This window comes from Pantherophis guttatus, chromosome 6, assembly GCF_059756535.1.
Source record: "Pantherophis guttatus breed Tessera chromosome 6, ASM5975653v1, whole genome shotgun sequence".
In the NCBI taxonomy this organism is placed as follows: Eukaryota; Metazoa; Chordata; class Lepidosauria; order Squamata; family Colubridae; genus Pantherophis; species Pantherophis guttatus.
This window is the reverse complement of record NC_142068.1, coordinates 91,738,291-91,764,792: the sequence shown is the minus strand read 5'-3', so window position 1 is coordinate 91,764,792 and position 26,502 is coordinate 91,738,291. Positions and strand designations below refer to the sequence as shown.

The window sequence follows — 26,502 nt, the reverse complement described above, 5'->3', positions numbered from 1 at the left end:
CATGTGCATGCACAAACCTCCCCGCCCCTCCCCCTCCTGGCACGCGATGGCAAAAAGGTTAGCCATCACTGCTGTAGAGTGTCAGGTATTGCAGTAATACTGATGTGTATTGACAAGGACAAACAAGATCCTGTTGTTCCAATAGATATGCAACTGATGTCTCAATCAAAGCTGATCAAGCAAGGCTAGCCCTGACCATCTCTTCCATCTAGGAGCAGCCATGCAGTCTGGGAAAAACCCATGTGACAACACTTTCATAGGCAGCTTCATTCCATCGGGAGACAATCCTGGTAGTACAGTAACAGAACAGAATAACAGAGTCAGAAAGGACCTTGTAGGTCATCTAGTCCAACCTCCCACCCAAGCAGGAGACCCTACACCATTTCTGACCGATAGCAGTCCAGTCTCTTCTTGAAAGCCTCCAGTGATGGAGCTCCCACAACTTCCGAAGGCAATTTCTGCTCCATGGGTTGATTGTTCTCACTGTCTGAAAATTTCTCCTTATTTCCAGGTTGAATCATCCCTTGTTCAGTTTCCATCCATTATTCCTTGTCCGGCCTTTGGGTACCTTGGAAAATAGCTTGACCCCTTCCTCTCTGTGGCAGCTCCTCAAATAACGAAACAGTGCTATCATGTCTCCCCTGGTCCTTCTCTTCACTAGTCTAGACATACCTAGTTCCTGCAACCATTCTTCATATGTTTAATGAATGATACGCAGTGATCAAAAGCTCAGTGAACGATACCTAATGATCAAAAAGCTATTCCATATCACTTTGGACTGAGTGTTACCTGTTTTATCCCATGCAGTGGCTCCCAAGGTACAGTCAGTGGTCATGTGTAGCCCATGGTAACTATACACAATTGGGTATTGATTGATTGATTGATTGATTGAGCTATGGTGGTGCAGTGGTTAGAATGCTGTATTGCAGGCTGACTCGGCTCACTGCCAGGAGTTCAATCCTGACCAGCTCAAGGTTGACTCAGCCTTCCATGCTTGTAAGGTCAGTAAAACGAGGACCCAGATTGTTGGGGGCAAGATGCTAACTCCGGAAACTTCTTAGAGAGGGCTGTAAAGCACAATGAAGCAGTATATCAGTCTAAGTGCTCTTACTATTTCTACCTAAGTACTTATGCCACCCATCTCAATGTGCAGCTTCTCTGGGTGGCTTACAACCTAATAAAAATATTTTTTAAAAAAACGATTAAAGTTAAGAGGATTAAATAAGAAGCTAAAATCCTAAAGAATGAATAACACAGTGGTTGTGTGTGTGTTTTTTTCTCTCTACCCCATCAGCCAATTTAAAAAGAGTGACAAAGAGTAACTTAAGGGCTATTCAAGACTCTTCGCAGTTCTGTTAGTTTTTTTTCAGCCCAGACTATTTCCCATACTTTTAAATACCATTGATCGGGAAAAAAAGATGTTCTTTAGTTTTTCCAATATTTTGCTGTAGTAAATCTGACAGCTAACAACAAAAATTGAATTAAGACTCGTTTTATACGTCCTGGGGAGGGGAAAAAAAAAACCCACCGGACAATAGGTTTTCCATCAATAATTTCCTGCACCCTGGCAATAAATATATAACAATGAATTAGATAATGATCAACTCTGTAATCTTATAAAAGTCCTTTAGCTTCCCATTCTTTGATGGTGTTGTCTTCGCAGGCTTAAAAGTGGGGAAATCAAGGAATCAAAGAAAAGAGATCAAGAACCAACATCTGCTTTTTTTTTTTTTAATCTTCTCAAAACATCTAAAATATGTTTTCAGTATAGATTTGCGATAATAGGGATACGGTTCTTAATGGTGCTGCCTTACAGCTGTAGGATCTTACTTATGGAATAAAGAAATATTCTTTGTAGGTCACAGTGCGAAGGTGCTTTTTCAGGAGACAACTGGACTTTCTTGTTTTGTCTTTTGAAGACGTTTCTCTTCTCATCCAAGAAGCTTCTTCAGCTCTGACTGGATAGTGGGGAATGGAAGGATTTCCCATGGAAGCTTCATGGATGAGAAGCGAAGTGTCTTCAAAAGAAAAAAAAAACAAGAAAGTTCAGTTGCCTCCTGAAAAAGCACCTTTGGGACAACCATGACCTGGATGATGGAGAATCCCTACAGACTTTTAGCTATACAATGTGGGATGAACACCCTTTGAATGGGGTGGGAGTAGGAATGGGTTTCTAGAGGAAAAATTGCGGACTACAAGAACCAGAAGCACCACTCAGGTGACCCTGAGGACACAGATAAACCTCCAAGTGCTTCAGTGACCCTCTAAAAGGATGCAAATGACCAACTGTCTGCAAGGAATATAAATCCTTCCATTCCCCACTATCCAATCAGAGCTGAAGAAGCTTCTTGGATGAGAAGCGAAACGTCTTCTAAAGAAAAGAACAAGAAAGTCCAGTTGCCTCCCAAAAAAGCACCTTTGGGACAGCCATGAAACTGGATAACTGAGTATCTTTATAGACTTTTACTCACAGTGTAGTTCTCCACTTCCTAAGGAGCATCAAGTTTAGGACAAACTTGACTTTTGTTCAGGGGTGAAATGCTCCCAGTTTGGACCGGATCACCTGATTCGGTAGCGATGGTGGCGGGTGGTTCGGAGAACCTGTAGCAAAAATCCCTGCGGCCCCCCTCCCCCCACCATGCCCAGCTGAGCCGCACGATCATCAGAGGCTTTTTTTTTTTACTTTTAAAAGCATTTTTTCTACAATCTCTTCCCACGAAAAAATGTTTTTAAAAGTAAAAAAAAAAAAAAAAGCCTCTGACGATCGCGCAGCTCAGCTGGGATCGTCAGAGGCTTTTCAAAGCATTTTTTTTCTGCAACCTCTTGGCCGAAGAGGTGGTAAAAAAAATGCTTTGAAAAGTCTCTGACGATCCCAGCTGAGTTGCCTGATCGGCAGAGGCTTTTCAAAGCATTTTTTTTTTTTTTTTGCAATCTCTTTAGCCGAAGAGGTTGTAGAAAAAATGCTTTGAAAAGTTAAAAAAAAAAAAAAGTTGGCCACGCCCACTCAGTTACATAACCCCCCCTCCCCCACCAAGCCGCGCCTACAGAACCAGTAGTAACAAATATTTCACCCCTGCTTTTGTTCCTGAAATTTATCTGACTTTGCTGGGTGATTAAACAGAGAGAGATCGTTTAATTGCATAGCATTGGTGAAACTAAACAGATGCAGAGAGCCAAGCAGGGCAGGTTCCATCGCTCTGCTCTTTAAGGTAGTCCTCCACTTATGACCACAACTGAGCCCAAAAGATTATTATCTTTATAAGTTATAAGCGTCAATAAAGTGTTGTTTGTAATAATACACGTAGTCCTTGACTTATAACAGTTCACTTAGGGACCATTTAAAGTTGCAACGGCACGGCAAAAAGTGACTTGTGACTGTTTTTCACACTTATGACCGTCGCAGCATCCCCATTGTTCCCGTGATGTACATTTTGGATGCTTTGACAACTGACTCACCTTTATGACGGTCGAAGTGTCCCGGGGGTCATGTGATCCCCTTCTGCGACCTTCTTGACAAGCAAAGTCAAGGGGGAAACCACATTCACTCAACAACCATGTTACTCATTTAACAAGGGCAGCTATTCACTTAACGAATGTGGCGAGAAGAGTCGTAAAACGGAGCAAACTCACATAACAAATTTCTCACTTAGCAACATACATTTTGGGCTCAATTCTGGTTGTAAGTTGAGGACTACCTGTACTATATTAAGCAATCAGCTATGCTGTGGAACAAATATTTTTATGTAATTTGCAACTGCTTCTTAATGTTATTATCATTTTTTTTGGATGTATTGAGCTAAATAAACTTATGCTTATTAACACTGACATTTTAAATCATAGTTAATACTGATTTTATTCTTTTTCTTTTTTGGTAATGGTCTAGGCTAATATTAATAAAATCTAGCCAACACTACTTTCAAGAGTACAGTGTAATGTAATGCTGTATGTATTTTTTACAACAATATAATAAAGTGAATTGCTGATTTCTCTCCTTCCTCACTAAAAATATAATTCCTTTTTTGGCTCAGTTCTCAGATGAGGACAAAACATTTTAATAATAATAAGGATATATCAATCAATCAGTATAGAGCTGGAAGGGACCTTAGAGGTCTTCTAGTCCAACCCCCTTCTCAAGCAGGAGACCCTATCTCATTTCAGATAGGCGGTTGTCCAGGCTCTTCTTAAAAGCCTCCAGTGATGGAGCACCCACAACTTCTGGAGGCAACCTGTTCCACTGGTTAATTGTCCTCACTGTCAGGAAGTTTCTCCTTAATTCCAGGTTGCTTCTCTCCTTGATTAGTTTCCATCCATTGTTTCTTGTCCTGCCTTCAGGTGCTTTGGAGAATAAATTGATCCCCTCTTCTTTGTGGCAACCTCTCAAATACTGGAATACTGCTATCATGTCCCTCTTAGTCCTTCTTTTCTCTAGACTGGCCATACCCAATTCCTGTAATCGATCTTCATATGTTTTAGTCTCCAGGCCTTTAATCATCTTAAATCATGCTCTTCTCTGCACTTTTTCCAAAGTCTCAACACCTTTTTCATAATGTGGTGACCAAAACTGGATGTAGTATTCCAGGTGTGGCCTTACTAAGGGTTTGTAAAGCGATACTGATGCTTCACGTGATTTTGATTCTATGCTTCTGTTTATACAACCAAGGATTGTATTGGCTTTCTTAGCTGCCGCCGCACGCTGTTGGCTCACGTTTAAGTGATTGTCCACTAGGACTCCAAGGTCCCTCTCACAGTTACTGTTTTTGAATCAGATTTCACCTAATATATATAAGAGACCCAATTTATGCTGGTCAAGTATCGAGTATGCCAAGATACTCTCAATCTTACACGGGAAAAGGCCCGAATACGCCAAGATTTGCATATATATGTGTGTGTGTGTGTGTGTGTGTGTGTGTGTGTGTGTGCAAGTTTTGGTGTATTTGGGTCTTTTCCCGTGTAAGATTGAGAGTATCTTGGCAACGTTTCGACGAGGTCCCACTCGTCATCTTCAGGCTGATGCCTTCGGCTTCGTTCTTGTGCGAAATCTACAAAATCTACGAAAACATATATATATATATATATATATATATATATATATATATATATATATATATATATATATATATATGTTCTCTCTGTGTATATACATGTATATCTCCATATCTCTGTCTCTACATATCTATCTATCTATCTATCTATCTATCTATCTATCTATCTATCTATCTATCTACCTACCTACCTACCTACCTACCTACCTACCTACCTACCTATCTAGATGCTAGAGATAAATAGAGATAGAAATATAGAGAAATCTATCTTATCTATCTATCTATCTATCATCTATCTATCGAATATTGTTGAAGGGAGTCCTTTAAACAGTATAAACTAGGTCTCTTTTAAACTTGAATGTAATGTATTGCATTTTCATCAGAACATGCTTGCAATTTCTGAAGATGATAGCTTCATCTGGCAAAAAAATTATGGAGCAATTCTCGGTATACTCAGAGATAAACTTTGGGAAATCAACACAGTACTCTAGATTTCATTTGGAATGAATCGCTAAATAAAACATTGCTTTAAAATCCTTTGCCCACTGATGAAAAGAGGTAACTTTTAATTTTTGTTTGCATCTTCCTATCCTTCTCTTTCTCTTTCTGTCAGTCATAAAGGTCCGTTCATGGTCATTTTTTTTTCATACACCTGAAACCTCCGACGTGATTGTCAAAACTGTCAACAGTGCGAGCTGTCACACGTCAGTCCTTTCGGTATCCAAATATTGTGGCAAATAGTCAAGCGTATCATTCTTCTTTACAACTGGTGTTTGGAAAATGGGTACGGGCGCTGTGTCATTTGCTGCTTAAAATGGGGCGTTTGGGTAGTTACATAGCCAATATTCCCATTATGTAAATCAGCATATATATGTTTTTTCAGCCAGCTGTAATTTCTGCAAAATAGTTTCAGCGTGGAATTAACTAGCATTTGTAACCGCAGACTCTGTGGAGAGGTAATGAGACTCTTGTATTTTTGTGACAGGGAATTATACACAGAAAAGCATTTGAGAGGGCCTGTGAACAATTCTTCTGATCTTGCTTTTCTTAACGTAGAGAATAAAGCCAAATTGTCCCTTCACTCCAGTATACCTTTTTAAAAGTTCTTGGATTTTGATCTGTCAGTGGGATTTGCTGAAAAGGCAGAGTTTCCTTCCAGTAATTTTAAGAAAAGCTATCATCAAACTGTCAACAGCCTAAAATTGAGATTAAAACTACTAGGGAGAAATCTTTGCTATTATCGAGGGTTTTTTCAAGTAAGAGCCTTAGAGCAGGCAGAAAATATTTGAAAAGGTCTCAAATTGACCAGCTCTGTTTCTTTTGATCCATCAGAGTAACCTAGAGGAGGGGTGAATAGGTCATTTTTTTAAAAAAAAAAGTGACAAAAGCTTAAACACACTACCTGGGTTTGCAGACAAGTCAAAATGCAGCATAGGGAAAGCACCTGTGGTTTGCATAGCATTGTTAGATTGCTTGGAAACATCAGAGAAGTTTTCTCTGAGGTGAATGTCCTCCATTCTTCACCTTGCATGCTAAACTTGATCATATGCTACAAATGTCCCTGTCAGTTGCCTTCGCTAGTTCTATTCTATAGAACTCTCGGTTGGTTTTGGTTTTAATCTCAGATGTTTAGGGAAACTACTTCAGTCAACTCAACTCACCAAGCTTTATCAAGATGTTGAGGTCTGTTTTTTTTTTTTTTTTGTTTGTGTGTGTGTTTTTTTTAAAATCAGGGGTAGACAGGATAAAGGGACGCGGTGGCTCAGTGGCTAAGATGCTGAGCTTGTCGATCGAAAGGTCGGCAGTTCAGCGGTTCGAATCCCTAGTGCCGCGTAACGGGGTGAGCTCCCGTTACTTGTCCCAACTTCTGCCAACCTAGCAGTTCGAAAGCAGGTAAAAAATGCAAGTAGAAAAATAGGGACCACCTTTGGTGGGAAGATAACAGTGTTCCATGCGCCTTTGGTGTTGAGTCATGCCGGCCACATGACCACGGAAATGTCTTCGGACAGCGCTGGCTCTTTGGCTTTGAAATGGAGATGAGCACTGCCCCCTAGAGTCGGGAATGACTAGCACATATGTGTGAGGGGAACCTTTACCTTAGGCAAGATAAGGGGAGGAAGTTTCAGTATAAGAGACAACAATTCTTGACTTAAGGGACCCCATTTTGCTTCTTTAAAAATGACACTCAAAATATTCATCTCCGTGGAAGGTCAGATTTTACAAGAACTACAAAGAAGGTGTTGGCTTGCTGTATTTGAAATAAACAAACCTTTGCATATCACATGTTGGAGATTTTATTTTTTCCCTTCCTCCCTCCTGAATGAATGCTGACCAGGACAAAAATCATGTTGAACTCCTGCACAGTTAGACACATCTGACATTAATGATTGAAGAATAGAATAGTATAGCAGAGTTGGAAGGGACCTTGGAGGTCTTCTAGTCCAACCCCCTGCTTAGGCAGGAAACCCTATAGCATTTCAGACAAGTCGTTATCCAATCTCTTCTTAAAAACTTCCAGTATTGGAGCATTTAGAACTTCTGGTGGCAAGTTGTTCCACTGATTAATTGTTCTAACGGTCAGGACATGTCTCCTTAATTCTAGGTTTCTTCTCTCCTTGATTAGTTTCCACCCATTGCTTCTTGTCCTGCCCTCAGGTGCTTTGGAGAATAGCTTGACTTCCTCTTCTTTGTAGCAGCCCCTCAAATACTGGAACACTGCTATCATGTCACCTCTAGTTCTTCTTTTCATCAAACTAAACATACCCAATTCCAGCAACCGTCTCCTACGTGGGCACTGTAAACTGACAGATTGTTTATGAAGCAACGGCCAAGAAGTGATTGAAAGGAGGAGAAAAGTTTTCAATTGCTAAGAAACTTTGTGAGAAAGTAGTAAATTACGGGATGTCTTACTACAAGGACATCCACTTACTCAAGCGAGAGCCCATTTGGAGATGACCAGGCTGAGCCTGAGGGAGGGGTCAAACGCATCCTCAGACTTGAATCTCTTTGCACCTACATGAACTCTGTCCAACTCAGCCCAACTTGAATTCCGTTGTTTCTTATCTACCACCAATTTGCTTTGACTGTTAGTAGTTCAGATTCTTGTAGAGAGCTTGAGCTTCCAAGAAACCCTACTATACACTTGAACTGCCTGAGCTTCCTTTTTCCACCCTTGACAGGCCCCATGTTTGCTAATTCCTCAATCTGTATCAAACATGATGGACTTTTAAGAGTAGAAGTTGTTGACATGGAAGGTTCAGTGTGAGGAAGGACCAAAATTGAATGCCCTGCCTTATGACAGTAAGCTTGCTCTCTGTCACAGAGAAGAGAAGATCAACCTATTCTGCAAAGAATCTGAGTCAAGAAGTAATGGGTGGAAGATCATCAAGGAGAGGTGCAGTCTAGAACTAAGGAGAAATTTCATGGCAATGAGAACAGATTAATCAGTGAAATGGCTTACTCTGGAAATTGTGCATGCTCCATCACTGGAGATTTTTAAGAAGTGACTGGACAAGTTGTTTGTCTGGAATGGTATAGAGTCTCCTATTTTAACAGCGGGCTGGATTAGAAGACTCCAACATCCATCCATCCATCAGATTAGAGTTGGAAGGGACCTTGGAGGTCTTCTAGTCCAACCTCTTGCTCAAGCAGGAGACCCTATACCTTTTCAGATAGTTGGCTGTCCAGTCTTTTCTTAAAAACTCCAGTGATGAAGCTCCTACAACTTCTGGAGGCAAGCTGTTCCACTGGTTAGTTGTCCTCATTGTTAGGAAGTTTCTCCTTAATTCCAAGTTGCTTCTCTCCTTGATTAGTTTCCATCCATTGTTTCTTGTCCTGCCTTCTGGTGCTTTGGAAAATAAATTGACCCCCTCTTCTTTGTGGCAGCCCCTCAAATACTCAAATACTGCTATCATATCACCCTAGTCCTTCTTTTCTCTAGACTAGCCATACTCAAATCCTGCAACCGTTCTTCATATGTTTTTGTCTCCAGGCCTTTCATCATCTTAGTTGCTCTTCTTCATATTTTTTCCAAAGTCTTGTAGGAAGTTAGCACCCACCCCTTTCCTGGAAGAGTGAAATATTTTGGGAAATATGAAAAAGGCAGAATATTATATTTCCCTGGATGAGAAATGGAGAAGCATATTTTACAGACAAAGCAACTCCCACCTTCCTGCCCCCCACTCTTTGGCAATGGGCCATTAAGGCCTGGGCCAGTCTATTCTACATAACAAAGATCTACCTCCTTCAGGCAAAGCCATAGTAGGAATTGCCAAAGATCCAACAAAGATAGGATTAGCCCTCTACCCATCTAGCAACAGAAACTCACCACATGTGACCATCAGCCAGCAAGGCTAGCTAAGACCCCCACCCCCTGGGAGTCTGACAACCAATCAGGATACTCTTTCGGGGCCCCAGGAAATGCAAAGCCAGAGAGAGCATAAAAACCCAAGGACTCCCTGTATCTGCCCCTTTTCTGTTCAGGAACTCAAGCCATGTGATCCTGTCCACCATTAAACCATCTTTCCAAGCAGTCTCCATGTTTCCAGTGTCTTTTTCCCCACTTGGAGCAGAACCTAGAAGGAGATTTCTTCCAACAGTCTCATCATCTTTTTTTTTTTTTTTTTGTAATGTGGTGACCAAAACTGGAAGGAGCAAGGTCTGTTCACCACCTTGAGGTATTTGTAAAAATAGTAAAGATATGATACAAACAAAGTAGGAAAATAAACTGCATTGTCTGGTCAACATATATGCAATTCATCTTAAGGATTTTTGAGTACACTAACAAACTGTTGCAATAGAACAGTGACTATATTTTTAAAAACACTTTTTTTTTCATGGTAAGAGTGAGTTTAATGATCAATATATGTAATTATCTTCCTGCCACTGATTCCTTGTGTTCATTGCTCGATATTCACCTTTGATTTCTAGCAAACACATTGCTTATAGCAGTTAGCCTAATATTAAAACATATTTTACAGGAATGTATACTCCAAATGTTATTTACCAGAAAATAGCCATCTTTAAAAATGTGCCTCAGTAATATCTAGATATTGCCAGCCTAAATGTTGTTAGTAAATGCAATTTGATTTAAAAAAAACTTTGTCACCCTGGGCACCATAATTTTATCCGAGGTGTTTTTAAAACTGTAATCTACACCAAGTGTTCTTATCAGGGTTATTATGTGTTCTGATATTTACAGAACCATTACATAAATTCTGTGAATTTTCTGTGTTTGTGCAACTTTGCAACAATCACATATTTTATCTATTTTTTTAAAAAAAAATTACAAAGGAATGCAACATTTATGTTTTATTTTACTGAATAGATCTATGCACGTTATATTTGGGAACATTTAGCTTCATTCAAAGATAGTTAGGCTGGACTCAGTGGTCCAAGATGCTTCCCAGAAAGAATGAAACTATCTGCACTCCAGATTACAATTATAATTGTGAATGGATTATAATTGTGTAAATGTTGTCACTAACATGATTGTTTTATACCTTCTGTATATCAGCTTAATTTATTGTTAGAGTTTGCAGCAATCCAACCAGCACACAAGTAAATAATTCAGCAGGATTCATTTATAGAAGAAACTTGTTTATATACAATAATATAAAGCATGATGCATGTATACAATGCCCATGCAGCAGAAGCCAGGACCAGAACTCAGAATCCAGAAGCACAGAAACATGGAAGCACATAATCACAGAAGCAATAACGCAAGGACAGACCAACTCTTATATATATACAGATCAGTCAAGCTAATTCACGCCCATGCTCTGAGTCAGTTCCCATGACTCACAACAGATCCTGTTTCTTAGTCACCAAACAGTTCCCATTGGCTGGCTTATTGTTATGGCTATCCCAGCTCATAATTTCTTATACACTGACACTTATTACCACAAAGGAGCCCAATAGTTTTGTTGTTAAGCAAGATAATGATTGAGTTTTTCCCCAGTTGTTAAGTGAGTAACATGGTTGTTAAGTGAATCCAGCTTCCCCATAGACTTTGTTTACAAGAAGGTCACAAAAGGGGATCTCGTGATTACCCTTCACACTGCAACAGTCGTAAATACGAACCGGTTGCCAAGTGTCTCAGTTTTGATCATGTGATGATGGAAACTGCAGCAACGGTCAGAACTACGAAAAATGGTCATAAGTCACTTTTTTTTCAGTGATGTGACATGATAGCACAATTCCAGTATTTGAGGGGCTGCCAGAAAGAAGAGGGGGGACAATTTATTTTCCAGAGCACCAGAAGGCAGGACAAGAAACAATGGATGGAAGCTCATCAAGGAGAGAAACAACCTGGAACTAAGGAGAAATTTCCCGACAGTGAGAACAATTAACCAGTGGAATGATTTCCTCCAGAAGTTGTTTTTAAAGGTTTTTTTAAGAAGAGACTGGATAGCTACCTGTCTAAAATGGTATTGGGCAGTGATGGTTAACCTTTTCGGCACCAAGTGCCGAAACTGGAGCGTACGTGCTGGAGCGCTGAAACCTGGAAGAGAGCAGATGGCCAGTGCGCATGCGTGCAACGGCCATTTGCTCTTCCAGGTTCTGTTGCATGCATGCGCACCGGACAGCTGCACTCTTCTGGGTTCTGGCATGTGCGCCAGCCAGCTGGTCTTCATGTACGAGCAGCTGGCCGATGCGCATGTATGCTACACCAGCTGTCTGGCACGCATGCGTGCAACGGAACCCAGAAAAACTGGCGACAGTGCGCATGCCCACAGAGAGGGCTCTGATGCCACCTCTGGCACGCCATCATGGGTATAGGGTTTCCTGCTTGAGCAGGGGTTTAGATTAGAAGATCTCCAAGACTAGACTCCCTTCCAGCTCTGTTAGGCTATGGTTTGAGCCTAACAAGTTGTCCAGGCAATATATGTGTTCTGTGACTTTAATATGAATATCTATTGTGTAACTTTAAGGCTTCAATGCTGAGTCATGCTGTAATTAGGTAATCCTGGTTGTGAGAGTATTTAAGCAAGGTATTGTAACGTGTTCAGTTGCTGCTATGATATGCTGCCATTGTGTATGAAGCTGATGTGATATGCTACCAGAGTATGATATGCTGCCATTGAGAGGAGTTGCTATCTGCTAATCATGGTTTGATGGATCTGCTACCATTGTGGTTTGTGAACCAGAGTGAGTTTGTTATTCTAACCAACTAATGTTTGTTTGGTAAGAAGATATCTGTAACTACTGGACTGATTTACTGGCAAAGACTTGGAATTTGTTTAAAGACTATGAGACTGTTTTTCTACTATAAAGTAAGCTTTTGATAAACCAGTTTGCATAACTCTTATTCATTGCTCTCAGCAACGTTTCTCTGTGTTTGTGATAAACAATCCAAGTGAAGATGGAACTTGAACAAGCAGCAAATTTTTCCATGATAACCCGGCTGGATGGAACAAACTATGTATCCTGGTCTACAAAATGTAGTCTACTTCTGCGTAGAGAAGGACTGTGGGACATAGTTAATAATCCACCAGATGTAACAGCATGGAATCCTGCTGATGAAGAAGATGAGAAGGAAATTGCCAAGTTTAACAGAGAAAATGAACGAGCTCTTTGCATTATTGGACTAACACTGGGTGACCAGCAGCTTGTCCATATTAGTGGCAAAGAGTCTGCTGCTAGGTGTTGGACCAAGTTGAAGAGACTATATGTTCGTGACTCTGTGGGTGCTCATATTTATCTCACACGGAGATTATTTAAACAACATCTTCTTAAAGGTGGAGATATGATGGCTCATTTGGAATCCATGACCAGAATTTTCCAGGAGTTGCATGAAAAGGAACTTGTTTTCCCAGAACTACAACAAGTTTATATAATTCTTTCTTCATTGGACAATAGTTATTATGACTATGTTTCTTCATTAGAGGTTTTGTCCAGAGATGAACTGACATTGGCTGGCATAACCGGGAGGTTATTGGAAGAATCCAAAAGAAGACAAGAAAGGGATCAGTTGAGAGTGCCACAACCAAAAGAAGGAAAAATGTACTCAACTGCCTATTTTGTAAAACGTTGTTTTGCTTGTGGGGCTAAAGGGCATATAGCTAAGTATTGTAAGAATAAGAAAATGTCTGTTAGGGACAATACTAGACCCAAGAAGGGTTGTAATTTAGCTATATCCAGTTCAACTACTGATGTTAACCAGGATTGTTGGGTTGTTGACAGTGGTGCTTCTCAATCTATTTCTAGAAATAGAAAATTTTTTGTTAAAATGGAGAAGAGTAACCAACATGTTAAACTAGCAAATGGCTGGAAGGTTAAGGTAGCTGGAGAGGGTGTTGCTCGTTGGTCATTTAGTAATGAACCATTGCCTGTGTTATATATTCCTGGGTTAAAATTCCATTTATTATCTGTTAAATCATTATTGCAATTTGGGTTTACAGTAACATTTAAAAATGATAAGTGTTTTATTGAGAAAGATGGCAAGGTTGTTACTGCAAGTTTAGAAAATGATTTATTTATTTTAAGGGGTAACCCAGTATTGGTGGCTAAATCTAAGTCTGTTTATAAGAATGTTAAACCACATGATGAATGTATTCATCTGTTACACCGGAGACTTGGGCATTTAAATTTCAGGACGTTAAAGAAAACAGTCCAGTTATCTGAAGGGATAAAACTACAAGCCTGTAGTAAATATCTAAATTGCAATGCCTGTAGTCAGCAAAAAAGTAGGGTAACACCAGCAAACCGTATTAATGGTTTTAAAACCAAAAATCCATTAGAGGTAGTGTTTGTAGACCTAATTGGACCCCAAAAACCTAGCATAGGAGGTGCCTGCTATATTCTGAGCATAGTAGACCATTATTCAAGATACGGATTCTGTTATCTAATGAAAACAAAAAGTGAAACATTCCAGCATATTAACAACTGGCTACCTTTTGTGGAAAGGAAACAGAAATTTAAGGTTAAATGCTTAGTGACTGATAATGGTACAGAATTTACCAACCAAAGGCTGGAAAAGTTTTTGCAGGATGCAGGGATCCAGCATAAACGTCTGCTCCATACAGACGAGAACAACGTAATTCGTATATTGAGAGAAGAGGTCAAACATTACAAGCCATGACTAGAAGTATGTTGACAGATTCTGGTTTGCCTGAAAATTTATGGGGTGAGGCTGTTATGTGTGCTAACCATGTGTTAAACAACGTGGTTCATTCCTCTACAGGTGAAATACCATTCACCTTATGGCATGGGAGGAAACCAAATCTTTGTTACTTACACACATTTGGAACCCCAGCTTGGGTACATATTCCATCTAATTTAAGGAGAAAGGATCAACAAAGAGCCAGAAAAATGTTTTTCGTTGGCTATGAATCAAATCATAGGTCTTTTAGATTTTGGGCACAGGGAACTATTAGTGTTTACTGTAGTGCAAGTGCTAAATTTCTAGAGCACGAAGGATGGGATAAACTAGAGCGTGCAGATTATAGACATGATAATGATACTGTCAGTATAAAGCATCATATTCCTGATGATATTCCTGAGGATTTAGATGATGTAGAATCCTCTATCAAGGAGAAAGAACAGGAAGTAGGTTTACAGGAGGTAGTTTTAGGGGAGGAGTCAGATGAACCATCTGCTGTAAGTCCTGTATTACCTAGGACCGTGATGGCGAACCTATGGCACGCGTGCCACAGGTGGCACGTGGAGCCATATTAGTGGGCACGCCAGCTCAGCTCTGGGGTGCATGCGCGCGCCGGCCAGCTGATTCTTGGGCCTTCTGGGCCCACCAGAAGTAGAGAAACAGGCTGTTTCCTGCCTCTGGAGGGGCTGGGGGTGGGTGGGGAAGGCCCGTTTTTCTTTCTTACCTGGCTCCAGATCCTCTCTGTGTATCTGGGAATGGTGAAAACAGCCTTTCCCACTCCCTTGGAGGCCCTACTGAGGCTGAAAGGGCCCATTTCCCCACTCCCGGTGGGACAGGAAGTGACATTTTTTCCTGTCCCCAGCCTCCAGAGACTCCTAGAGAGGCTCCTAGAGACTCCTAGAGAGGTCCTGGAGGCTGGGGACAGTAAAAAATGTCACTTCCTGTCCCACCGGGAGTTGGGAAATGGGCCCTTTCAGCCTCTGTAGGGCCTCCAAGGGAGTGGGAAAGGCTGTTTTCGCTGTTCCCAGATACACAGAGAGGATTTGGAACCAGGTAAGAAAGAAAAACGGGCCTACCTGGCCATCATGTGCCAGGAGCGGGGCAGGGGAGGGGGGAAGGGTGTTGCACACACATGTGCGTGGGCATGTGTGCGCGCGACCCTCCCCCGCCCCCCTCTCCTGGCATGCGATGGCAAAAAGGTTAGCCATCACTGACCTAGGAGATCTACTAGGGAAAGGCATCCACCTGATCGATATAAAGCAACCGTAGTTTGCCAGGTTAACATTGAACCTTCAAGTTATGAAGATATCTGGCTTTATCCTGAAAAGGAGCAGAATGCTTGGAATGCTTTATTCTGATTGATTGATTGATTCTGATTGATGTTGTAACTGAGTGGTCACTATACAAATATGTTGTAAGTTGACGACTATCTGTATACACTTTAATATTAATTATTCCAGTTTTATTGTTGCAGGATTCCATGGAAGATGTTTCTACCTCAGCTCAGATGTCCTACACACCCCTGCCTTCCGGAACAAGGAACCTCACCCACCACAGAGGTAAACAGAAATCCAGCGATGCTTATGCAAAACCATATTGTTGTGAATTACTATAAAGGGTAAGCGTTTTTATTTGACCATTAGACTTCATTCCAGCTCTGTTCAGTCATTTGGCTGCCTGAGGATGATGTACCACCCATAAGAATACTTGGCTAAATTAGAATTTTGTTTATTTTAAACCAGCTCCAAACAGTTCTCTATTGGCAACAGATGAATCTATTAGGTTCTTTATTTCAGCAAAGAAACAATGACTGGTAGTATTTCTTAACAGATATGTGTCACTGATGAGCTCAAGAAATCTGCAACTTTCTTGGTAAGAAAAACGTTGAAGCATATTTCATTTGCAGTTTCTGTTTGCGTTCATCTCAGTACTTTTCCTTTCAAGTCAGTCTTTTTACAAATCAGTAATACAAAAAGCATAGGAAAAGGATAACCTTCCTTCCTTCCTTCCCACCCCCTGCCCACCCGCCTGCCTGCCCTCCCTCCCTCTCCTTCCTTCCTTCCTTCCTGCTTGCCTGCCTGCCTGCCTCCTTCCCTCCCACCCGCTCACCCTCCCTCCCTCCCTCCTTCTTTCCTGCCTGCCTACCTGCCTCCTACCGTCCCACCCTCCCTCCTTCCTTCCGTCCCACCCTCCCTCCTGCCTGCCTGCCTGCCTCCTTCCATCCCACCCTCCCTCCCTCCCTCCTTCCTGCCTGCCTGCATGCCTACCTGCCTCCTTCCCTCCCACCCTCCCTCCTTCCTTCCCTCCCTCCCTCTATCCCTCCCTCCCTCCTGCCTGTCTGCCTCCTTCCCTCCCTCCCTCCTTCCATCCTTCCCTTAAAATATATAATATTGATGGAAGGACTCCTTGTTAAGAGTCTATGGAAAAATTCCCTTTGGTGTATAGGAAATATTGCAAACACATTCTATTTGTTTTTAAAAGGTGAAAGTTAGTGTTTTCTGTTATTCCACAGCAGAAACAAATGACAGTGAACTTGATTTGCATATAGAGAGAGGGACTTCTCTTTGGTTTATTTTTTCGGTGGAAATTGTACAGATGGTAGCAAATACACCAGCCAAAGAAAGGACTCTATGCTTTATAAGCAGGTGCACAGGAGACACAAATGATCCCTTTTGATATTAGGTTATCTTATAATCTCCTAGGACAGTGAGGGCAAACCTTATAGGCATCGAGTGCCCAAACTGCAAGGGGCGGGTGCATGTGCGCATGAGTCCTGCACATGTGTGCATGAGCCCCGCGCATGTGTGCATGAGCCCCATGCATGCGCATCAGAGACCTGAAGACCAGCTGGCCAGTGGGAGGCGCACGCGCATGCATGACAGAGGTGGGGCAACAGCGCGTGTGCTCACAGAGAGGGCTCTATGTTCCACCGCTGGAACACATTCCTTAGGTTCGTCACCACTGTCCTAGGACCTAGGAGAAGATCCTGGAGTTCTGGAAAACAGTCTGGGACTTGAACATAAAGTTCCAGAGAAGTAAACGGTTCCAAGGCTCCTTGCTAAGTTGATTCTTGGTGATCTCTGACCTGTGTTTTGGAAATGTATTTATTACGGTTAGCATTTTGTTCTTCTCCCAAGTCTTTTGTTCTCCCATACAAAGATCTCAGCACCTGTGAAAATGTGCTGGGAAGTGGGCAGTTTAAATTTTGAATGGAAAACAAAGTTATAGATGTAAAATGACTAAGAGTGTTTCTGGTCATCATAGTAAGCTTAAGAAGAACCTTTAACTTGGAATCAGATCCTGAGAATATAATAATGAGGTGCTTGGTTATTATTTTCTTGCAGATGTTTCATTACCAAATTAGGTAACATCATCAGTATTAGAAGTAGGGTGGGGTTTGCTCTTATTTTTATATATTAGTGGCTTGCCCTGTCAGTATTGGTGAGACTGTTCTTGGTGGTTCCTTGTTTGTTTGCTGTTAGCGTGTTTGTCTCCTTGATTGGGGTATGGTTTAATCCTTGATTGTTGGTCTAGTGTTAATTCTGGGATTTGGGGGTTCTCTGAACTGCACAGAACCTCTGAACTTAGCTAGAGATTCTCCCGAACTCCTGCGAACCCCCAACAGCCCACCCCTGATTGCAGGTGAGCAAGTGTTTTGGTCTTTTTTTCTTTCCTTTTGGGCTTTTTTGATTGTCTCTTTTGAGTGGTATATAGATAGTGTGCAGTCTAATTCACAGCGGGAAAACCAGAGCTCTCAAACTTTTAGAAGGAGGGAAATGTAGATACGGTCTTATTTTGGTGAATTTGTTACACGCTTAACTCTTCTATGGAGGTGGGGGGATTTATAAGCAGTGCCTTAGACTGGTGGTTTTCAAAAAATTTTACTATCAGTTTTTTTTTCTCTTCTTTGTCAAGCAATCTCCCCGCTGAAAAGCGAGCCCTGATTTTTTCCTTCTAGCTAATCAGCTGGGAGACTGGGAGGCAGTGAATAGATTGGGGGCGGGGCCAGGCAGAGGTGATATTTACCAGTTCTCCGAACTACTCAAAATTTCCACCACCGGTTTGCAAGAACCAGTCAGAACCGGCTGAAACCCACCACTGGTGCCTTAGCTAAAAATATGAATTTCAGCATCAGGACAATCTGCTATGGGAAGCAGTATGTAAGGAGGGAAAGCTTGTCAACACATGTTTGAACCTAGTGACAAATGAAACAGATGGTGAAGGTTGGTTGCATCTCCTCTGGGGAAACCTACTAGTTTCCCCCACATCAGAAGGTCCTTTCTGACACTCACATTGAAAAAAAGTTGAGAAAGATGATCTCTGATGAGCTTGGTGCACAAGCAAATATTTATTTATTGGTTCAATTTATATGCCGCCCTTCTCCAGAGACTCAGGACGGCTTATAATGCGTTAAGCAATAGCCTTCATACTTTTTGTATATACCTGCTTAGTAGGGCTTTTGGCCCCCCCAAGCAGTGTTCTTTTTTACACAAAGTCAGCTTATTGCTCCCACAATCCGGGTCCTCATTTTACTTGCCTCGGAAGGATGGAAGGCTGAGTCAACCTTGAGCCTGGTGAGATTTGAACTCACAGTAATTGCAGGCAGCTGGCAGCTAAGTGCTACTTAACAGTACTTTAGTCTGCTGCACCACCAAGGCCTTTTTTGCACCACCAAAATAAACTCTTATGTTTGGGGGGATGAATGTGACTGTTTTCCAAACTATGGTTTAACCCAGAAGTGGGTTTCACATTTCCTTACCACCGGTTCACCCCACCTGCATGCCCACTTCCCCCATGCATGCGCCTTCCATGCATGTGCATGGCCTTCCATGCATGCACTTTGCTTACACTCCCGGCTTCCGCGCATGCGCCCAGCCTCAAAAATGTGCCTAAATAGGATGGCATAGAGTCGAGGCGGGTGGGCGGGTTTCCGCTACCGGTTCGAGCAAACAGGTCTGAACCAGCTAAATACCACCTCTGGTTTAACCTTTAGCAATGAAGGAGGCTCTAGACCAGGGGTCTCCAACCTTGGCAACTTTAAGATTTGTGAACTTCAACTCCACAAGTCTTAAAGTTGCCAAGGTTGGAAATTCCTGATCTAGACAGACTTAGAATACTGGGCCTTATCCAACAAAACGCAATTCAATGGCGAGAAAAAGTCAGATTCTACATTTAGGCAAGGAAAACCAAATGCACAGGTGTAGAATAGGTGGTACCTGGCTCAATAGTAGTAACTGTGCGAGGGATCTAGGAGTCCTACTCATTTGGGCATCAATGTATACAGCTACAAGAATATTATATTGTGTTAACCATAGAAATTAAATTAGGACAGGACAGTCCCTTAAAATAGCTGATAAAATTGCTCAACTGGAATGAAAAATAATAAAAGTTTGATGATGATGATATTGGGGGAGGGGAAGGGTTCGCTTCAATTTTGATTTTTTTTTTCAACCTGTGTTAGTATTAGTATGTATCATAATCTGAGCAAGCACCGATGAGTTGGTTCTGGATTTTCTTTTTCCATCCGAGCCCTAAGGAAACTCAATTCACATCTGCTTTTGTTCCTTGCCCGAAGATTCAGAGCCGTGTAAACAAGCCCCTTTGGAGACGAAATGAAGGCAGTGGTCATTTGCTTCTGACTTTGGGTTGCAAAGATTTTCCCAAAAGCTGCCAATATTTACATACGCAATCTCTGGTTCATTCTTTTATGCGAGACGCAGATCGTTCAGGGAATAGAAAAACCTCAAGGGTGGAATTCCAAGATGGCATGTTTATGTGTTTCATTCTTTCCTCAGTACACCCTTGACTCCAATTAAGGATGCTTTAGCTCAGAAAACGTCCTTGCGTTTTATGGGAAAACTGGAGGGGTGACCTATAGTCTCCAAGAGGGGGATTCTAGACTCCATTTGCAACACCTGGAAAGCATCCTTTCATTACGCTTTCTTTGAAAGTAAATAACTTACGAACAGTCAATTGAGCCTTGGATAATATTCTCCTCTCTGGTTTACTTGAAGTGCATTTAACTTGACTTCGGACTTTTTAAACTCTCTCTCCAAGAAGCCTGGGATTTGACATCTCGTCTGGCATACTGCCCCGGCGTTTTCATTTTAAAAGGCACAAAATATTATTTGCTCCTCTGAAATGAAACAAACGTGTGAGCCAAATCCATCTTTTTTTTTTTTTTTTTAAAAATTGATTTATATGCCGCCCTTCTCCGGAGACTCAGGGTGGCTTACAATGCGTTAAGCAAAATCCTTCTGGATGCCAAACCACTTGAAATCTCAAATTCAGTCTTATTATTTAACAAACACACACACACACACACACACACACACACACAAAACAATGGAAAAATCTAAAATAGAAAACTTATTCTATATATATATATATGTTTTCTCAGGTTTTCGCGGTGTTTGTATGTAGGTCTTTGGTTGTTCGGGTCTTCTCCCACGTAAAATTGGAAGTGTCTTGGCGACGTTTCGACGAAGTCTCATTCGTCATCTTCAGGCTGGTGTTCTCGGCTTCGTGCTTCCAGGAGCAATGTGAGATCGCAGCTGTCTCTTCCTTTTAACTGCTAGTGGGGGTGTGAGCTGATTGGGTGGGAACTTGGCTGTGTTCTGATTGGGTGGAGGTGTGTTCTGATTGGTTAGGGGCTTGGCTGTGCTCTGATTGGATGGGGGGTTGGTTGTGCTCTGATTGGCTGGGGGTGTGTTCTGTTTGGGTGGGGGCTTGGTTGTGCTCAGCTTAGTCTGAGTTGCAGGGGGATTTGAGCTGGTGAGCTGCGTTGTTGTTGTTTGGCTTCGTGTTTGTGGCCGTGCGAGCTCTTCATGGTGGGTGTCAGTCTGCTTCATGTATGGATTGGAGGGGTTTAAAGTGGCTAATGATGCAGCTGCGGTCTGGCTTCTGGTCCTTGGTCGTGGCTCATTATCAGTGTGGGTTTGAGTCTGCTTTCTGCGTGGATGTGTGGTGGTGACATCCGGTGTGGCACTCGTGAGTGTGGGTCTGATGTCATTCGTCGTGTTAGGGACTCGTTTGTCAATAAGGGCGGGTTTCCAGATGGCTGGTAGGCGGGAGGTATCGTCTCGTTTGTTCATGCTGTGTGGGCGTTTTTCTATCTCGATGGCTTCTCTGATTATTCTATTGTTAAAGTGTTCAGTTTTGGCGATAGTTCTGGTCTTTTTAAAGTCTTTTTAAAGTCAAAAGACAACAACGCAGCTCACCAGCTCAAATCCCCCTGCAACTCAGACTAAGCTGAGCACAACCAAGCCCCCACCCAAACAGAACACACCCCCAGCCAATCAGAGCACAACCAACCCCCCATCCAATCAGAGCACAGCCAAGCCCCTAACCAATCAGAACACACCTCCACCCAATCAGAACACAGCCAAGTTCCCACCCAATCAGCTCACACCCCCACTAGCAGTTAAAAGGAAGAGACAGCTGCGATCTCACATTGCTCCTGGAAGCACGAAGCCGAGAACACCAGCCTGAAGATGACGAATGAGACTTCGTCGAAACGTCGCCAAGACACTTCCAATTTTACGTGGGAGAAGACCCGAACAACCAAAGACCTACATACAAACACCCACAAAAACCTGAGAAAACATATATATAGAGAGAGGGAGAGGGAGAGGGAGAGGGAGAGGGAGAGGGAGAGGGAGAGAGAGAGAGAGAGAGAGAGAGAGAGAGAGAGAGAGAGAGAGAGAGAGAGAGAGAGAGAGAGAGGGATGGGTGGGTGGGTGGGTGGGTGGGTGGATGGATGGATGGATGGATGGACGGACGGACGGACGGACGGACGGACAGACAAGCAGGCAGGTAGGCAGACCATCTGACAAATGATAGATAGATAGATAGATAGATAGATAGATAGATAGATAGATAGATAGATCAGGGGTGAAATGCTCCCGGTTCGAACCAGATCGCCCATTCCGGTAGCAATGGAGGCGGGTGGTTCGGAGAACTGGTAGCAAAAATCCCTGCCCAGCTGAGCCACACAATCATCAGAGGCTTTTCTTTTACTTTTAAAAGCATTTTTTCTACAACCTCTTCGGCCAAAAAAATGCTTTTAAAAGTAAAAAAAAAAGCCTCTGATGATCGTGCGGCCCAGCTGGGATCGTCAAAGGCTTTTAAAAGAAAAAAACCCTTTTTTTTCTTTTAAATGCCTCTGACGATCCAAGCTGAGTTGCCTGATGATAGAGGCTTTTTTAAAAACTCTGCTTGGATCATCAATGCCTCTGACGATCCCAGCTGAGTTGCCTGATCGGCAGAGGCTTTTTTAAAAAGCCTCTGCCAATCAGGCAACTCAGCTGGGATGGTCAGAGCCTTTTGAAAGCATTTTTTTACAACCTCTTCCCCAAAGAAGTTGTAGAAAAAATGGTTTTAAAAGTTAAAAAAAAAATTGGCCACGCCTACCCAGTCACATTATCCCCCCCCCTCACCAAGTCACGCCCACAGAACCGGTAGTAACAAATTTTAGATTTCACCACTGTGCGACACCGATACCCAGAAAAATACAGCATCCTTCACTTAATCCTCCAAGGAAAGATTGAAGACAAATGAGGTCCAGGCAGAAGAAGAACATCATGGGTTCAAAACCTTAGGGACTGATTTGGACAAAACTCAGCAGCACTTTTTCATACAGCTGTTGACAAAAATAGGATTGCCAACATCCAATGACGGATATGGCACAAGAAGAAGATTGTATCACAACTACAAGAACTTCAGGATGCACCAAATGCACAATAAAAAAGATGTTGACACTCTAGAAAAAGTGCAGAGGAGAGCAACCAGGATGATTGGGGGACTGGAGACTAAAAAATATGAAGAACAGTTACAGGAACTGGGCATGGCTAGTCTAGTGAAGAAAAGGACCAGGGGAGACATGATAGCAGTCTTCCAATATTTGAGGGGCTGCCACAGAGAGGAGGGGGTCAAGCTATTTTCCAAACCACTCAAAGGCCAGACAAGGAATAATGGATGGATATTGACCAAGGAGAGATTCAACTTAGAAATGAGGAGGAACTTTCTGACAGTGAGAACAATCGACCCATGGAACAGAAGTTGCCTTCGGAAGTTGTGGGAGCTTCATCCCACAACCAGGGGAGACAGGATAGCAGTCTTCCAATATTTGAGGAGCTGCCACAGAGAGGAGGGGGTTCAAGCTATTTTCCAAAGCACCTGAAAGCCAGACAAGGAATAATGGATGGAAACTGAACAAGGAGAGATTCAACCTAGAAATGAGGAGGAACTTTCTGACAGTGAGAACAATCAACCAATGGAACAGCTTGACTTCGAAGTGGTGGGAGCTTCATCACTTGAGACTTTCAAGAAAAGATTGGACTGCCATTTGTCAGAAATGGCGTAGGGCCTCCTGCTTGAGCAGGGGGTTGGACTAGATGACCTATAAGGTCCCTCCCAACTCTGTTAATCTATTATCTGTTAAAAGGGACAAGTCTCCGAAGAGAATTAAAATGATCTTTTTATTGCAACCATGGCTGTTATTCGAAGGAATAAAAACTAATAATCATTAATGCTGATGGGGAGGGGGGCATGTGCATGCAAGGGACGGGAGCAGGTGTACATGTCAATAAATTTCAATGGATGGTAAAAGTCTGTAGCCAAACAGCTTCATCATCTGCCTTTCAAAGCTTGCAAGACAGGCCATTTTTCATGATTTCACCATTTTGGCCAAAGGAGCCCTTTTCAATTAAAACAAAGTCTTTGATTCCAGATGTGTGTTTATTTGCTGAAACCAGGCCAGGAAAAAGAAAAAAAAAGAGTCTGGTTCATCTCAAATGAGAGGATTTTTGAAAAACGAAGGAAAGAAAAGGGACATTAAATAGCATGGAATCCTTCAGTACTACCGGTTTTGTGGGCATGGCTTGGTGGGCTCGGTGTGACTTGGTGGGCGTGGCTTGGTAAGCATGGCAGGGGAAGGATACTGCAAAATCTCCATTCCTTCCCCACTCTGAGGCCAGCCAGAGGTGGTATTTGCCGGTTCTCCGAACTACTCAAAATTTCCGCTACCTGTTCTCCAGAACCTGCTGGATTTCACCCCTGGAATCCTTCCTTTGCATTGTTCTGCCCTTGCCAAGAAAGTGAAAGACAGCAGGATCCCTTGCTAGCATTGCTTGTATAACAGTAACAGAGTTAGAAGGGACCTTGGAGGTCATCTAGTCCAAACCCCTGCTCATGTAGGAGACCTATACTAGGGATTCGAACCGGCAAACTGCCAACCTTTCTGATCGACAAGCTCAGTGTCTTAGCCGCTAAGCCATCTAGCCAGGTAGCTTCAGTGAGTGGCATCTTTCTTTTAAACTTCTTGTGCCAGAGAGCTCGGTTCTCGGTTGAAGAAAACAAAGAAAGAAACCCAGAGATGATAATTTCAGGTTCGTCAAGAAGACACTTTACTTATTTTTATTTAGTTAGTTAGTTTGTCAAACATGTACGAGATAACAGATGTAAGTATAAACATGGATATGAACACAGGGTACAAATAAATGGGACCAGTAGGACAGGGATGGTAAGCACACTGGTGCGCTTACGCACGCCCCTTACAGACCTCTTAGGGATGGGGTGAGGTCCACAGTAGACTGTTTAAGGTTAAAGTTTTGGGGGTTTGAGGATGTAACAACAGAGTCAGGTGTTACATTCTAGGCAGTGACCACTCTGTTGCTGAAGTCGTATTTTCTGCAATCGAGTTTGGAGTGGTTTACCTTGAGATTGTATCTATTGTTTGCTCGTGCATTATTGCAGTTAAAGCTGAAGTAGTCATTGACAGATAGGATGTTGTAATAAATAATTTTGTGTACTACGCTTAGGTCAGACTGAAGGTGGCGTAGTTCTAGGTTGTCCAAGCTCAAAATTTCAAGCCTGGTGGCATAAGGTATTCTGTTGTGAGCAGAGGAGTGGAGGACTCTTCTGATGAAATACCTCTGGACTCGCTCAATTGTATTAATGTCCAATATACAGTGCAGATTCCAGGCAGATGAGCTGTATTCGAGAATTGGTCTAGCAAAGGTTTTGTATGCCTTAGTTTGCAGTACAATGTTACCGGAGAAGAAGCTTCACAAGATTAGGTTAACAACTCTTAATGCCATTTTGGCAATGCTGTTAACAGTGAGCTCATTTAGATCGTTTGAAATGAGTACTCCATCTATGAGTACTTTGTAGATACTTCATCTACAAGGTCGTATCCACCCAGCTTGTAATTGGTGTTCTGATTTTTGTTGCCAATGTGTAAGCAGAGCATTTGTTGGTTGAAAAAAAACTTGGACCAAGGTTGTCCAGGAATGGAGGTGAGTGTTGTGGCCTGTCAGCAGTCCTACCCCATTCTGCTGCACCAACTTTGTCCTTTTTTCCATCAATTTTATAGCAAATTTAGCAATCCATTTCACCAGCTGCAAGTTAGAACCTAACAAATAATGTTGCAAGAAGCACTCTTTAGACTTAGGGGTGTGCTGGCGTAAAAGATCCTGCCAGGATAGCATAGCAATAGCAATAAGACTTAAAATACCGCTTCACAGTGCTTTACAGCCCTCTCTAAGCGGTTTACAGGGTCAGCATATTGTCCCCCAACCATCTGGATCCTGATTTTACAGACCTCAGAAGGATGGAATCAACCTTGAGCTGGTTAGTAGCTGATTACGACAGCGAGGAGGCTGGTGTGGTGCTGCACCAGCAGCCTGTGCAGCTGGCACTCAAGTCAGACAATGAGGAGGCTGGAGAAGGTGTGGTGCCAGAGGTGGGGATTCAGCCAGGGCCTTCAGAATCTCGAGAAGCTCCCTTAAGTGAAGAGGAAGAAGAGGAGGAGCCTCTTCTCAATGCACGGGCATGCAGAGCTGCCAAAAGGCAGGAGTGGCTCCTCAGGAGGAGGTCTCCTTGAGAGTAAGGCTTGGGCCTAATTGGCCATTCCCTTAGCCTATTTAAGAAGGAACGTCGACTGAAGCAATTTGCAGGGAACAACTTCATTCACATACCTTCGTGTCTTGTCTTGCTTACCTTATCAGCTTCCTGCAAATTGCTTCTGGGCATTCTGCCAACCACAGTAAGCTTTCAGTATTATTCTTTGAATTCTTGGCGGCTGTTAATGCAGTTAATTAACAGCCATTGTTGTAAAAAACTGGTTTATTTGAACGGACTTTGTGTGTGCTGCGTTCTTTGGGGTCCTTAGCTGGGGCAGAACAGTGAGGTTTGTCTCTGTGTTTGTCTGTCTGTACATATTGAGTTGATTCTTTCTTTTTATTGTCAGCAAATATTGCCTTGTGAAGCTTGAAAACTGCCTACGAGGATCGATTTTGTGCAAAAATAAGCTTGTATTGATGCAGTAATGAAAACACACATTCCTTGCACAACTGG

At 42.4% G+C, this 26,502-nt stretch overlaps 1 protein-coding gene across 1 annotated transcript in view; it reads left to right on the top strand.

The window, feature by feature from the left end:
- The window catches only part of LRMDA (leucine rich melanocyte differentiation associated), a 1,044,508-nt gene that overhangs the window by 852,598 nt on the left and 165,408 nt on the right, over window positions 1-26,502 (top strand). Inside the window, exon 7 of the mRNA XM_060694129.2 lies at window positions 15,620-15,704. Coding sequence (XP_060550112.2) covers window positions 15,620-15,704 — 85 coding nt within the window. The remainder of the gene's footprint in view (window positions 1-15,619; window positions 15,705-26,502) is intronic.